The sequence below is a fragment of the Sprattus sprattus genome (genome assembly GCF_963457725.1).
Source record: "Sprattus sprattus genome assembly, chromosome: 2".
Lineage (NCBI taxonomy): Eukaryota > Metazoa > Chordata > Actinopteri > Clupeiformes > Clupeidae > Sprattus > Sprattus sprattus.
The window spans coordinates 60,556,899-60,572,242 of NC_137921.1; the positions used below are offsets into that span (position 1 = coordinate 60,556,899).

The 15,344-nt window shown below is 40.3% G+C and overlaps 2 protein-coding genes across 3 annotated transcripts; one reads left to right on the forward strand and one right to left on the reverse strand.

The window, feature by feature from the left end:
• Positions 1-213: 213 nt before the first annotated feature.
• On the reverse strand, positions 214-5,600 carry adat2 (adenosine deaminase tRNA specific 2). 2 transcript variants are annotated; one of them, XM_080833217.1, is made up of 7 exons: positions 5,523-5,600; positions 2,099-2,220; positions 1,908-2,012; positions 963-1,113; positions 746-852; positions 571-643; positions 214-465 (listed from the first exon to the last, which is right to left on the reverse strand). In XM_080833217.1, exons 2-7 carry the CDS (start codon positions 2,216-2,218, stop codon positions 437-439), a joined length of 585 nt encoding a protein of 194 aa, XP_080689343.1. In that variant the 5' UTR covers positions 2,219-2,220; positions 5,523-5,600; the 3' UTR covers positions 214-436. The 2 variants fall into 2 exon arrangements, with proteins under 2 accessions (XP_080689343.1, XP_080689342.1); XM_080833216.1 differs by lacking the exon at positions 5,523-5,600 and adding an exon at positions 2,849-2,960.
• Positions 4,424-10,222, forward strand: pex3 (peroxisomal biogenesis factor 3). The gene is made up of 12 exons (XM_080833215.1): positions 4,424-4,612; positions 4,805-4,936; positions 5,870-5,951; positions 6,031-6,074; positions 6,159-6,280; positions 7,006-7,072; positions 7,348-7,402; positions 7,548-7,698; positions 7,908-7,978; positions 8,084-8,206; positions 9,565-9,661; positions 9,948-10,222. The coding sequence occupies exons 1-12, from the start codon at positions 4,543-4,545 to the stop codon at positions 10,029-10,031; spliced, it is 1,098 nt and encodes a 365-aa protein (XP_080689341.1). The 5' UTR covers positions 4,424-4,542; the 3' UTR covers positions 10,032-10,222.
• Positions 10,223-15,344: the final 5,122 nt, after the last annotated feature.

Genomic DNA, 15,344 nt, shown 5'->3' on the forward strand with positions numbered 1-15,344 from the left:
ATTAAACTTGAGTCATTTTGTTGTGTCTGAGTGCCCAACTGTTTATTCTGGCGTTCGTCAAATAAAAGTTCCTTCCTAAATTCATGCATATTTAAGGGTAATTTGTGGGATTTAAATAGATGCAAGACCGTGGCATATACAAGGGTGAGGTGCATACGACCCAAGATGGATCAGAGAATCCGACACACCAAGAAAGAAATGCCCAACAACATATCCAGTAATGAAAACTATTTGTTTTATTGGGTGAAATTGGACCAATAAAGCCTTTTTAGGATGATCTTTTAGACTCAATACCAACCTACCAGATGGCTTTTCTGTATATACAAAGTCCTTAGGTTACTATTAGGTTGTTGAAAGCCATGTGTATTGAAAGATGTCCACTGATAGTGCTTTGACTCCACTTCTGGATTATCACAGCCCACAATCAGCATCATCTCTAGACTTTCCTCACCTTACATTTCGGAGCTAACAGAAAAACAAGGTGATTAAAAATAAACATGAGGGAGAAACATTCATATGCTTTGCAAATGTATGTGCTCATTAACCTCTTGAATAACAATGATCCCTTACCGTTTGGATTTTCTTGCCTGTAAAATCTTTTGAGCATTTCAACCGCTTCTTCTGCTTGATAGCCAGATATACACTGTAAATTGAGTCACAGATCATTTTAAAATGTCTGAAACATTTACAGTGGTATCAGCGCATCAAACAATACAGCTTGCAAATATGTAAAATTAGTAATTACCTTAAAAGATGAGCCAGTGCGTAGTTCATCGTCTGAGGCAATGCTAAGAACAGAGCCACAGCCACCAAATCTTTCATTCCTACAGCCGTACACAATCAGAGGGATATCTGCCATGTGTCAAGGCAATTGCCATCACATAATTCAGTGCAAAATATTTTTTAAGATTTCTACAATTTATGATTTAAATTTTGTTTGTGATTGTGTTAGCTAAGGATACTGAGTAAGCGCAGAGCTGCGGAACACATGATGCAGGGCTCCACAGTCACATAGAGTGTGGTCTGTGCACAGACCTGACTGAGATCAAGATCTCTGGAACAACACCACTCCACCACATGATCAAAAGCCACCATCTCTGCATGGCGAGTTGCCTGTAATACACACCACAAAATGAGCTACAGTATTTTAAGGACACTCAAAATACGTCATAAGAGTCAAATTGTCCTGAATTGGGAAAAATATGTTATAGGTGCCATATACAGTATTAGAACAGTTTACACACCCACACACAGTTATTATCATCTCATAGATATACACAGTCAGAAGAATGTTTGGCTTTTTATCTTTTTTTTACATTTATTTTCTTTTTCAGCTTTTCTATTACACATGCAGTGTATCCTGAGAATATTGGGTTTTTCTTGATGTAAGCTATTGGTGAAAACCTTGTATATTCAAGGGCTACCCATACTTCAAACAATAGGACAAGCTGGCACAGTGCAACACAATCTGCCAAACACAAGGCATCCGCACCAGGACTAGACAGCTGGTGCTAAACTAAGGACTAGGCTGTTGGTGAAGCATTGGAGGTACCAGCACTCTATGCTGTCAGTGGGGGTGGCTAATGTCATGGACTCATGGAATGAGTGTGCAGTGAGACAGTGGAGTGCTCTCAGCCGACATGTGGATGGTTCCCCTAAAACTCGACATGTTGGCTGAGAGCGCTCCACTGTCTCACTGCACACTCATTCTTGGCCTGAACTTGGCACATTTCCAACAGTGGGTTACTAAACAATATGCCAGGGGATATCTGTTGAGCCATATATTTGACAAGCCTTTGACTGACATTCCAATTTCTAGCTTATCAGTCATAGTAGCAAATTCTTGACATTGATGAAAAAAAGGGAGGATGGCTTTGAGGCGGACAGATGTTGTCACAGCAACTTACATTTTTGGTGTCATTCACTTCATTTCCTCCTTTGCCAAGAACCTCATTTCTGTATACCATGAGACAACCAACAGGTACTTCACCATTTTCCAAAGCCTCTGTAGCCTACAAAATATCAAAGCACAAATTCATCCACATTGAACTTTTGAGCAAGATGTTACATTGTAAATGTTGCATATGTGAAATGTTACCAAATCAAAAGCGGCTGCCATCCACCGCTGAATATCATCCATGTTAGGTGGAGAAAAATCTTGCTTCACTATATCATTGCCAATAGATGGCATTCTGATCTTCAATCCTCTGCCTTTCATACCTGCAATACATTTACATTTTTTACTTCGACCAAACTACATCAAAACTATAAAGCATGGCATCCTTGTACTGTTATGCCATTTGACCCTAGTCACAAATACACTTTGAACCGGGCGTTTACAAGGGCATACAAACCGATTGTAATCGATTTCAAACACGCCAACTGCAAGTACATGGCTCTCATGTATGTTGATATGGGATTGTTGACACTTGAGACAATTGGGAAATGAAAACCATGTGAATTTTCCTTTTGTATCAAGCAGCAAAAAAGATATTCCCCAGCTAAACTTTAGTAGCCTATTCTTTCTTTTGTTCCACGTCCATGGATGCTAAGCACGACAGTATGACAGTTTTTGCTGGCATCAAATTAGATACATTTAGCTATGTTGCCATTGTTTTTTATGTAGTCAGGTCGCTTATTTAGTTAGCCATAACTTCTTAACGCTGCTACACGGGGAAATAAAGCGAACGCATTTGCATTTTGCAAGCGAAATCATATGGTAATCCAACGTGACAGGCTCTGAGGCAAAAGGCACACTCTATTAAGATGCCTATCTCCGTGTTGACGTCGGTGAAAGGGAGTTGTGTATGTCCAACACAGCGATTTAAAAAAAATCGTTGCAACCTACCAAAAAATCAACAAAGATTCTTGAGAAGATTCCTGAGAAAGATTGGCGTTGGTTACGCTATGTTTGAGCATTTAAGACTTAACCAACATTATGGAAATGGTCAAGTTAGGAGACTTCTTCTTATTTGTATTCATTGGCAAATTACAACAAACGTATGGTGCATACCGCCACCTTATGTAGAGGAGTGTGTACAAGGCAGAGTACACGTGTCTTGACATTTTTTTATATAAAATAGCCCAGAGTCTTTAAGGAAGACAAATAAAGCCTTCAAATTAGTGATGGAAATTTTGAGTCACCTAAAGGACTATGAATCTTCTGAGTGAATCACTAAAAAGATCCGGATCTTTTGAGTCCTTTGAATCTGAATCAGTAATGACCTGATTATGACCTGCAGTGACCTGCGGCCTCGGTGGCTACGGCGGAACACCACCCGTGGGATTATCCCTTACCTACCCCACTCCCACTCATGCTATATTGCTTAAACAAATGACTATTCCCTCTGTCATTTTTGTATTTGTATGCACACAAAAAACCTTACTGCTCAATTCCCCCAGGCCCATATTCTGCTTTTTAGATGTTGAATGCATTCTGTACTGAGAACACATTCAAGCACACAGGTTTGAGGCGAAGCTGCAGTAGCCTTCTTTTAACCTTGAATATTCGAAAGAGTAAGTCACATGGAATGTGCTCTAAAGACTGCATATGCCCCACAGACGATAATGACCCTCTTTTTATTTCAAAATCATGTCCCACACCTTCCAGTAAAGAAATTTCACCCTTATATTGAGAAGGTACAATTTGTAATTTTCTCAGTCTAAAGAATTAGTATTCTTTGATATTAGGAGTGAAAATCCATGAGATGTTTTTGAGTATTTATTTTTTACTTCATTGTGCAGTGCCGTCCGAAAGGTGGTAGGCTTTTATTTTTATAAAGTTTTATTTTAAGGTGATACATTTCTCTGAACAATTGCGAAATTGGTGTAGTTTGATATATCACCTCATATAAATACAAGCATATTAATAAAACCTAGGCTAACAACATTGGTGCAGTGGAGATGTGTTAGGCGTAGGGGAGAGTGGGGTGAGTTGTGCCACTTAAAGTGACTTTTAATTTTCCAAATTGAATGCAATTCTCTATACAGATCACTGGCACAACTTACCCCAGGCCCTTTGTCACAAATCACCCCAATCCCACCTTTTTGGAAAAAATGCATCATCCAACTGTTTTGAGCTAAAATCATACTAGCTATAGACTCATAGTGTAGCTTACCAAAGCACTAAAACATGTGTGAAATGTTTTTAAACTTGTCTATAACTGTTCAGACACAACAATCCACAAAACAAAAAGACACAAAACAGTTTTTTGAACTTAAATGTGCTTATCTCTCATGCAAAAAGGCTCTCTTCTTTGCAGGATGAGTTAAATGGCTGACTCTTCAAAAATGTGTGGTCATGGGCTTTTACTTTGAATAGTTAACGTGAAGCATCCAGAAATCGAGACCGGAAGCGACCTGATATCTATGACTGCGACCTCACACTTTTTCCGGGTCGTCATATGTCTACGGTATTGTTCAAACTTAAAAAAAAGCCACTCAACATGCTGCTGGGGAATTCTTAGATTGCTGAACCTGCTAATGGAATTCATTATTATCTACCAGCCCCTTTAGTAACTCTATGAGATTCGGAGTAACAGTATGCTCTCTTCATGGACTTCCCTCAAGCGCCACAAAAGGAAGTTCCTTTTCGCTGGTGTTTTCATTGGAGGTAAGTACACTTAGCCTACTTCTGTAGTTCTCCCACTGCACTGCCTTGCAGCTGGCAAGATTGTTTACAATATGTTGGTTACTCAATTCAATACCGATTATCAACAAGAGCATGCTGTTACCAAAGTATGCCTTGGGATGAAGACTAAACAATTAAATGGTGTGTCTGGCCATTTCGGGTTTGTGTCCTCAGGTGGATATCTCTTGAGTAAATATGCTCAAAGAAAATTACAGGAATTCCAGGACCAAGAGGCTACAGAATACATTACTCAAGCCAGACGACAGTACCACTTTGAAAGCAACCAGAGGACATGCAACATGACCGGTACCGTCACCAAAATGATCTTTGTTATAGCAATAGGTCAGGTTCAGATATTAAATACAATATATTATTTATAGATATAATTATTAAATTATATATATATATTAATTAAAATAATTCATTGTATGGAACTTGTTTAGATCATGTTGTGCATTCTGGGCACAACCACTGCTTGCTCTCAGCTGAGCCCGAAACAATGCAGATTAAATACCTTTTGGCAGGCATTGCAATTTGTCACCTTTGTTTTGAGGTTATTTCTCTATAGACATATAGTCTGAGCAATCTTTAATTGTGTTTAATTGAGTTTGTGAGTGCAAATGTCCATCAGGATGTGCTGTCTGTAAGAGAGGCCCAGTTTAGGTTTGAGCCCAGCCAAAAGTGTCTGCTGTATTAGTAAAACCGATCCAACACACAGACTGTGTCTACTACCGCTTACTTTACAGAGTACACTGCAATACATTGTGTAGAGCACACTAAGCACTTACATCTGTAGTGCGTTCTGTCTCTTGATTAGTGTTAGTTTCTCAAATGATTAGTGATTAGTGTCTCAAATGGAACACTGACGGACGCAAACGTGCAAGCCTTTTACCCGTAAATCTGTGAGTCAGCTTCCTCCAGCGAACTGGAAATTTTAAACAGATGGTGGACCGAACTCCACTAACGGTTGGTTTTGTGTGTAAATGTACATCTTTTGGCGTTTTCTCGCTTACATTTTTCAAAAGTTACAGAGAAATAGACACTGTACTGTCAGATAACGCAGTTATTGTAACCAGCAATGATAGTTGAAGTGATTTGTGAGATGTCAGTCAGCCAACTTTCCGAACAGGGCTCCTCCTCTTCCGCCAAGATGGCGCCCGTTTAGGGCGAGTAGTGTCCATCTACACGTACAACCTACACGATACATGGGGTTCATCAGATATGTATCTTCTTTTCTAGTTCTATCTATGCTGCCATCTCTCAAAGAAGCCATTATTATGCGCTTAGATTCAGAAGATCTGACGTCTTTGCTTAAGAAAAGGTATGTTGTGTCATCATCATTGAAAGTTATAAATGAACATCAGAGCAAACACCAATGTCTAAATTATTTTATCTTGCAGGCCAGCAAATAAGTTTGAAATCTGGGAGGACCTTAAAATAATCAGTACGTTTTTTCACACTGATTCTCAGTTTGTAGTTCAATTCAATTACCATTTCCTCATCTCATTGTCTTTAATATGCTATCCAGGTTTTTCCAGAAGTGTAGTAGCTGTGTACAGTACCTGCATGTTGGTTGCACTACTGCGAGTTCAGCTCAACATCATTGGTGGTTACCTGTACTTGGACAACTCTGTGAACAAAACTGGAATGGTAAGTCCTGGAAGATCTATTTTTTTCTTTTAGATGTAGAATGAGGTATTCATGTTATTTTATTATTGTATTATAGTTTTTGGGAGCCCTGTTTTCAACATTGTCCCTCAAAATGATTTAATGTGCTGTGCAGTATGTTACATTAGCTTGAATAAAACTGCATGTTGGGTGGGATTTTCAGATAGTGGAGTTGAATGGGAGACGGAAAACTGTAACTGCTTTGCCAAAGTAGTGTAAAAGCAAAGGCACAGAGTCTTGACCAAGATAATGTTGCAACCAGTGGAAGAATGGACTTCACAGAGTCTGTGAACTTGGTTGTCTTACTACCTCAACGTTGCCCATAGAAACATGGATAAGAACGATGGAGAAAGATCGCTAGTTTTACACTACCTGAAATACTTGTTTTCCTTTGTCCTCTGCATAAGAAATATTTGCACTTTATTCAGTTTGAAATGGTCCATTCTGCATTTCATATTGAAAATATATTGGCAGACTCAGCCTGACTGAGGCAATCTACATTTGAATTTTGTAAAATGTAAAACATTTGAATCTTTTCCATAGAAATGAATGGAATAGCATTTGTGACTTTCCACTGCTTTTGTTATTGATAAGCAAAACTGTATGAGTAACTATAATTCTGTACAAGTTCTTAGAGATAACCAATAACCAGTATTCTGACACAGAATGTATCCTTAAATGTCATTACTGTGTTTTTTGTTTTCAAGAGCCAATTTGCACCACCTGATGTCCAACAACAGTATTTGTCCAGTATTCAACATCTTCTTGGAGATGGTAAGTGCAAAGTCTGCTGTGATTTCATATTTACCTCTGCCAAATAAGAAAGACCCAATAAGGTAAGAGCATGGGCAAGGTAGAGCATGGGCAAAGGAAGAAGCCATTACATTTTGGAGCGGTTCTAGGGTTAGGGTTCCGGATAAAGGGCTGGATTCAGCAATGGGAGATGGGGCATATTGGCCTTGGCGGATGTCTGCACTCTCAGAGTGCCCTTCTAGTTAGAAACATGTTGTCTAATCTGGTCTCTTCTCATTTTCTCTTTTCTCTTTAAGGGCTGAGTGAATTGATGACTGTAGTGAAAAGAGCAGTGCAAGATGTACTGGGAGGGTGGGTACAAACCAATTAAAACTTTGTCATTCGATTCCAAAATGGTATTCCTGGCATGCAGAATTTCGAGAGAATTTCATGTGAAGAACGATGGGATCTTAAGTGGAGCCTGCTGGTGACTGATTGCTTGTTTGTCTCTCTTTAGCATGTCCCTGAAGCAGCACCTGTCACTACAGGAGTTGGACCAGCAGCTGGTTAGCATCAGGCAACGAGTAGAGGAAGGGTTAGGAGCCTCATCACACAAGCCTCTCTCTTGGTTCCTGATGCCAGATGAAGAGAATACACTAGAGTCTCAGGTAATTTTCTCAACATTTCTGGATTAGAGACATCTTTGTTCCTTTTATTGGCTCTGGCTTGAGCTCTCAAATCATCACTTTTCACTGAGTGTGCCCTCCATTATCACCAGCCTAGAAGCACCTTGAGTGTTTAGTCTACTATGAAATACTAGTTGCACAATACCTTTAATTAATGCCTACTTACCTAATGTGTTTGTTATTCTTGTTAGGCTTGTAGTCTGACTGGCTATGATGTCATGACTATTAAGTTGCTGAATGAAACTAGAGACATGCTGGAAAGGTAATCTCTATGCATCCTACAGAACCTCATAACCCTTCTGTCTGCTCATGCTGTAAATGCACAATGCTGCATCGCTCTCCTTACAGTTCTCTTCTGCTCCCCCAGCCCTGACTTCAGCATGGTACTCAGCACGTGTCTGAGCAGAGGGTTTAGCCGCTTCCTTGATAACATGGCAGAGTTCTTCCACCTGCCTCAGGGATGTCCTGTGCCTCTGGAAGCATCTGGAAGGTCAGTTCTGGCAAAGCACTCCAGCGACATTTCACTTTTCTTTCATCAGAATCCAAAAAAAAACTGATATAAGAGGGTGGACAACTGTACCGCCAGGGTCATTTTGGTAATAAGTTAAAATTGTGTGGTTTGGCCATAATCACCAAAGGGGTGCTTGGAGAGAAAAGTAACAGCATTTGATGTAGATTCTGTATGCAGTCAGTAAATAAAAACCGAAGCTGGTGAGGAAAACTGAAGTCAGTATTTTGAGGCTCAGGTAAATTCAGAAACACTTTTTTTTTAGAATGCCTACCCCTTACGGGCAAATCATTTTGAGTGCAACTGTGTGTAGAGTGGTAATGTGTAACAGGGGTTTTTCTAGAAAGAGATAAGGAGATCAGGGATTGAGTGCAGGGAGGTCAATGAGTTTGAAGGATTCTAGGAGTTCACCAGGTTGTGGGGGTGTAACAGATGTAGTCATACCACGCCAGGTAGAACACCTCAATTATTACGTGTAAATTGTTTAAGTGCACGAGTCGTGTGAGTGTAGAGATGTGTCTAAGATAAATATTTGGCCCCTCATGAAAAGTACAGGCTATGAAATTGGTGAGCTAGTTTTGTCAGACATTTTAAAAGCAGTGTGGTAACAATAGCCTTCTGTGTAGGTCATGTAGTTTACACACATGCAATAGAAATGCATACTACACCCCCTACAACGTAGGAGAGACCCAGGGATGAAAGAGAACATAACCCACTTGGGAGCCTTGTAAGCTGTGTGAGAGCACAGAATGTCCCAGATGAGGGTCAGACATACAGTGAACTTTTTTGGTTTTTAACAACTCTAAATTTCTATCTTGCATAATATGCTACACAACCTCTTGTGCAGACTCTGGTAATTTCTAAACCAGAATATTGCGATTCAATTGTATTAGGCTTCGTTCAGCAAACGGAATTTCTGACCCCAACAAAATACACTTGCAGTATAGTCTACAGTGCAAAGTGACAGAACAAACAACCAATGAGAATACGTTGTGTGGAGTCATAATGGGATGTTCTAGGTATTCTGCATTTGGTGTCTGTCATGCCATCTTTAGTATCTATCTGGGCAACACAGTACATTAACATTACATCAAAATGCTTATTTCTTTACATTCTATTGCTATTTCTAGTTAACTTTTGAATGTTTTGAACTGAAATTCTTACATATATGGGCAACAATTTGTGTCTAAATCAACTTTCGGGGAGTGTTTGCACAGCACTGTACTACTACCGTTACACATGATTGGCTGATGAGTGGTAACACATTCTAGAAAAGATGCTGCATTAGCTGCAGACTTAGAAGAATGATTTATATCCATGTTCTCTCTTCTTCCTTCCAGTCTCTCTCATGAACGTCTTCCCCTTGCCAAAATCATTCCCATTGTCAATGGACAGATTCATTCAATATGCAGTGAAATACCAAGTCATTTTGTCCAGGTAAGATATATTGTACTCAATCATGTACATTGACATGTTGTCATTGAACAGACGCTTTTATCCAAGGCAACGTACAGGAGGGAACATTCAAGCTACGGGCAATAGAGCAACAATAGTAACAATAAATACTACTTTACATAAAAAATGTAAAAAGTCAAGGAATGTCACTATTGTAAATTCAAATGATGTTTATATATAAATATAATGGTGATATGTATAATAAACTACTGTACAATAATATGAATCTCGGATTTAAAGATTTAAACCATCATGTTATATCTTCCAGGACCTCCTTTTGATTGACCAGGTGAAGAAATTTGCAGCTAATGTTTATGAGACATTCAGCAGTCCACAAGAACATCAGAGATGATTGGGGCTTTGGTTCAGTCAATGCTAACTATGTTCCCTGCTCACTTAACCGGTTGTAAATTAAATGAAATGAAATGATCTCTGTAGTGCTAACCAACATGAGAGACCACAGTAGAGTGGTTCATATAGTAATTAATTTGCCCAAACATTGTAACCAAATAAAATGTGTTTTATAAGTACCCCATGATTTGCAAAGAGGCTAAATGTATAAAAAAACAAAAAACATGATTTGCCCAGCCATTAAACAAATATAATGCCACTTGTAAATAACATGACTTTTATGCTAGCACTATTTTTTAATTGAATTCAATTGTATTTAAATTGTGCCAAAACAATACAATTGTTGCAGAAGGGCAGGGGAAACAATCAGGAACATGGCAGAAGAAATCATACATGCAACATGATGAACATGCTAGCATACATGTGGTAGATGTACACAACATACATGTGGTAAATGTATTCAGCATTAATGGGGTACAAAACATAGGGCCTCATTTATAAAACGTACTTACGCACAGATGATCTTAGAGTGTGCGTGCGATCAAATCCACGTCAAAGAACAGATTTATAAAAAACGTCTTAGGCGTGGAAAAGGACGTATCTCTACGTCTGGTTCTAGTTTGCGTAAGTACATTTCCTTGCTGCAATACTGGAGTACTGCAGGAATTCAGAACTCTCAGAGCGCCGACAGCCGACATGCAGTTTCATCATCATCATCGTCAGCACCACCGTCACCATTAGGGCTAATGGTGAAAGGCCAAATGAATGTTTTGGTAAATAAAATCAATTCAACTATTAGAATAATTCACACATGAATGAGATTCACGTCTAAAAGGTATTCCGCATTTCGCTCAAGCTGCAGCCTATAAAAAAGTCTAATAGTGGCTAAGTTTTCAGTAGGAGATATGGCTGCATTGGCGTTGTTAGAGGATATTGCCAACTGCGCAATAAGGAGAGAAAAAGGTTTTTTCGTGATCGGACAGACTTTTTGACACAGGATGATGTTTGGGTGATAAGCAGGTACCGCTTGCCGAGAGCGTTGAGCCCAAATGGCCTCTCGTTTACAGAGGCGCACCCAGTGGCGGCACTTTTTTATGACACGTGGGGGGCGGCACGAGCACTTAATTTTTTTAAATAATAATCTTCTGGGCCACGAAGCGGTTTTCTATTATTTATCTATCATATAACCTTGTGGGGAATTGGCAAATTGGCACCCCCTGCGGCTGCAGGCGCCCCTACTCCCACAGATCCTGTGTTAGGGGGAAGGTGAGGGGGCGCGGGGGACAGTTTACCTCTGGGTCTCCCAAATTCCCGTCATCATTAAGCAGAATTTTGCCCGATGTTCTTTGCAGTATTATCCCTCTATATGCCCGCAATTTATTAGATTTCCATACAGTGCCCAGGAACAGCAAAATGTGAAAGAGGATTTCCTGCGTAAAACAGGGTTCCCAATGTATTCTCATCCAGATTGCGCTCACTCAGACAGCCTAGCAGACTAGCCCACTTCAATACAGCACATGCCCGTACACGGTCGGTAGTGGAGTGCACCAAAGCCATGGTGCTGTTGCCGCAGGTGCGGCCGCTGGTGCTTTGGAGACGTGTCTACTACTGTCACATAACAGATGGATTGGCGTACGCGTGTTTTTTTGTGTGAACGTTCGTTTTCTGCACATACCTAAAAGTCTTATTTGCCTGTTGGACTGTGGGTGTTTGCTTGTTTGTCGACTGCAGGTAGAGGATTTTGCAACCGCATTTTTGCCACACAGCACACTACAGCGCCATGGGTGCAACTATCATGGCTAAAGCCACGCACTCAGGTAAACATCACTGTTTCGGACAGCAGATTGTATTTGAATAAAAAATAGAGATGTTTAATGTGCAATGAGGAGGTTGGAGCTGACAGCAGAAGTTATTGCTACTATACAGCAATCCATCTGGTTGAATTAAACACTTATGCAAAAATTTTCATTAGCTAGTTAGGACTAATAAACACTTTCAAACATAAAGTGTACATGTATACAAAAATGTTTTTCTAGGTACTTATACTTGGGTAATCGTCTATTCAAGGGTGCTAGATCAGATCCTACCTGGTGGACTGGTGCAAACAACATCAATGTTCTCTAAATGTATATTGACCAGTGTGCCGTAGCAATGCGTTGAGTACCTGGGTGAATATTTGGCTGAGTGAAGGCTGAGATATAACAACTGCAGATGCTTTAACTGTTTGAAATTATCCGGAGGCCAATATTTGCAAATGTTGCCAGGAGTTTAACAACTGATGGAATGGAATGTGATCGCCGGGTGGAGGGTTCGATGCCGTCTCTGATCTGGTCCAGTAATTGAAGTATTGCGTGGCTGGTTAACCTGTACCGTCTAATGATTTGTGGTTCGCTTAACTGAAAAAGTGTTCTGGCTGAAAAAAATATTTCTGTGCGCTATCTCTGTCTTCTTTCTTCGCCTTGCTCTTATAACTGCTGCCATATCAACGTTTTCAGACTCAATGGAAATGCACTTCCTGGCTAAGACGTGCTTTTATGAGGCGGAGAATTAGCCCGCAAATTAGAGACTTGCGCTCGCCAGGCAGTTTTAGTAAATACCACACAATACATAATTAGGCGCACTTAACTTCTCTCCTCCCATTTATTTGCTCTTCACGCCCACGTTTCCACCCATGTTTCCGTGTCCACCCACAAAGCGTTAATATGCGCCTCTACTCAAATGCGCCTCCTTTGTAAATACTGTTTTATGTTTACGACCGCTATTTTACGCCTGAAATGGGCGCAATCCTGTTAGTAAATCAGGCCCTAGGTTTCAGTCTGTTGGTGTAATGTACAACGCATTTTTTTTCAATTTGTCATTCTCTCACACACATATCAGGCTCATTTAGGTTTGGCGTTCATGGAATGTTGGAAAGATTGCATGCTGCCACCTCAAAGGTTTATGTAGGTGAACAGGTCAATTGATTCACTAACCAACTAACTACTTAACTAAATAAATAAATAAATGCTACTGCCCCCAAGTAAACAGCGGTGGGTTGGGTCAATCACAGCCCTTGCAACGCCTTTTCAGATAGTTACAAATTTGGGACAAGCACGCAAGAGATGCTCAGAAGGGGTTCGCAAGCACACAAGTTGCACATTAAGCACATTAAGCTTTAGTGCTGCCGTGGCAATAGACGGGCATTGTGAGATATTCACAGAGAGGTTGGAGAGAACAGGATTGACAGAACATTAAGCATTCATCATCACCTCCACATGATCACTATTTATAGTCAGTTAGACAATAGTCTTTTAAATGAAGAACCAGTCATAGTGCTGAAAAACTTTTTTTTTTATTATTAATGACAAGACTGAATCAACAACACCTTTAATTGACTGCACATTAGTTAGCATTTAAAATTGATACATACATAAAATCAAACGGTAGATTACATACATCAAGCATTTAGGACATTCCAAAATAAAAAATTACAAATGGATGTGTTAGTTTGAATACATAATTGTGACAACACTGCCCCCTAATGCTGTAACTACATACATGCCGGCTATACATGCCCAAAAGGATAGCAGTGGTTCTCGCACAGCCTATGAGAACTTGTTCAAGATCAATACAACCTTTTCTAAAACAACCTGTCAGTCCCAAGGGGCCTCACCACTAGGGTGTATCCTGGAGTTTACCCCAGCCTGACACACACTATGGTCAAGACTGAGATTAAGATTTAAAACAAAACAGAAGAGCTGATGCCACATAACAGATAAGATGCAACCCTCTCTGGGAATGGGGTCCTTTCATTGTGTGCTGCTGCCCATGGCCACTGTACTTCACTGTCCACTATACTTATTCACTGCCCATGCCCATTATAATTACTCACTGCCCATGGCCACTGTACTAACTCACTGCCCATGGCCATTTTACTTACTTACCTACTTCTAATTGGCAAGGCTAGATCCTATCAACATTACATCCTCTCAGATATGTCAGATCCTTCCAATTGTCTTATAGTATTTAGTTATTGGTGCAGTCCTCGATTCTTGCAAGATGATGTTGATATTTGAGCGCGACAGCCAATCGAATTACACCCCAATTACACAGAAACTACACTGTTCCAAGTGGCAATGGTCAAAGCCATCAGAATGTCCTTATTTATTCTTTTTGGCCTCTACTAGAGTCTCAAGTCAAGTGTTTTGGTTTTTACGGCTATTGCAAATGCCGTTTGGTCAATAACAAAACATGACGCTTATAAATTGATATCACAACCACTACAACTAAAAGAAGCGTACTGACACAAGGTAATTTCAATTCAGCTTCTGTTGTTTTCAGTGAGATTGGCATTTACCCACGTCTCAAGTGACATAATTATACCTGTCAAGTCTCACGTTTATCCGTAACAACCTTATTAACAGTCCCAAGCTTGACATATGTCATATAAGCAACTTCAAGTTTGTTGCGGGAATCAAAAACTGACCTCGCAGGGACCTCTCTCTTCACTCCTGTCCCCCTCTCCCCCTCCCCTATTTAAAAAAAAGTTTTTTTTCAAAATCTGTCTTACTCTGCCGTTAAAACATTTGTGGAGCCTCAGTCTTGATCGCCACCCTCAGTGGCCTTCTTAATTTCAACTACCTTATCGTTCTGAAACACCACCTCCACCCATTTCATCTGCAGAAGCTTCTCCTCAGCCTCATCCTTGTCACAAAACCCCTCTCTCTCTAGACCCAACAAAGGTTTAATGCAGGATTTAGGGACATTAAACGGACTAGGTCGACTAGCTGCCTGTACAGTGATGCATGCTTTAGTGACGCAAATGACTGACTGTGCCGACACTCTGTGCTTGCAGGTAGAACATTTGACAGAAGTGCAATCTGGATCTATCAAAGGCAGCTCAGCATCACAGATGCAAAAGTGGCGGTTCTCCACAAAAGAACTTAGCACCTTAAACTTCCTGCTCTGTTGACTGGAGCAGGCGTCTACCACGTTGCCTTGGGCCGGGACCTCAGTCACTTTGGTGTGTGGTGTGAATGTTAGCTCTTTTTGGTCGCAAAACTTTTTCACTCTAACATGGGAGAAAGTGTACCAGCATCCTGGGTTAATGTCCCGTCCCACCGCCCCCCCCTCCCACACAGTGAGAGTGATGAAGGCACTGTTGTCAGCCAGAAGGTATTTTATCATCATCATCTGCATTCCGTAAACATTTTTAAGACTTCTGTCAGTTTCTTCTTTGATCTTCCCAGTGATGGTGATCTAAAAGACACGGAGGGGTAATTATATTTTCTAACAACCAAAAATAGAGAATAATTAGTTTAATGCATATGGGCCA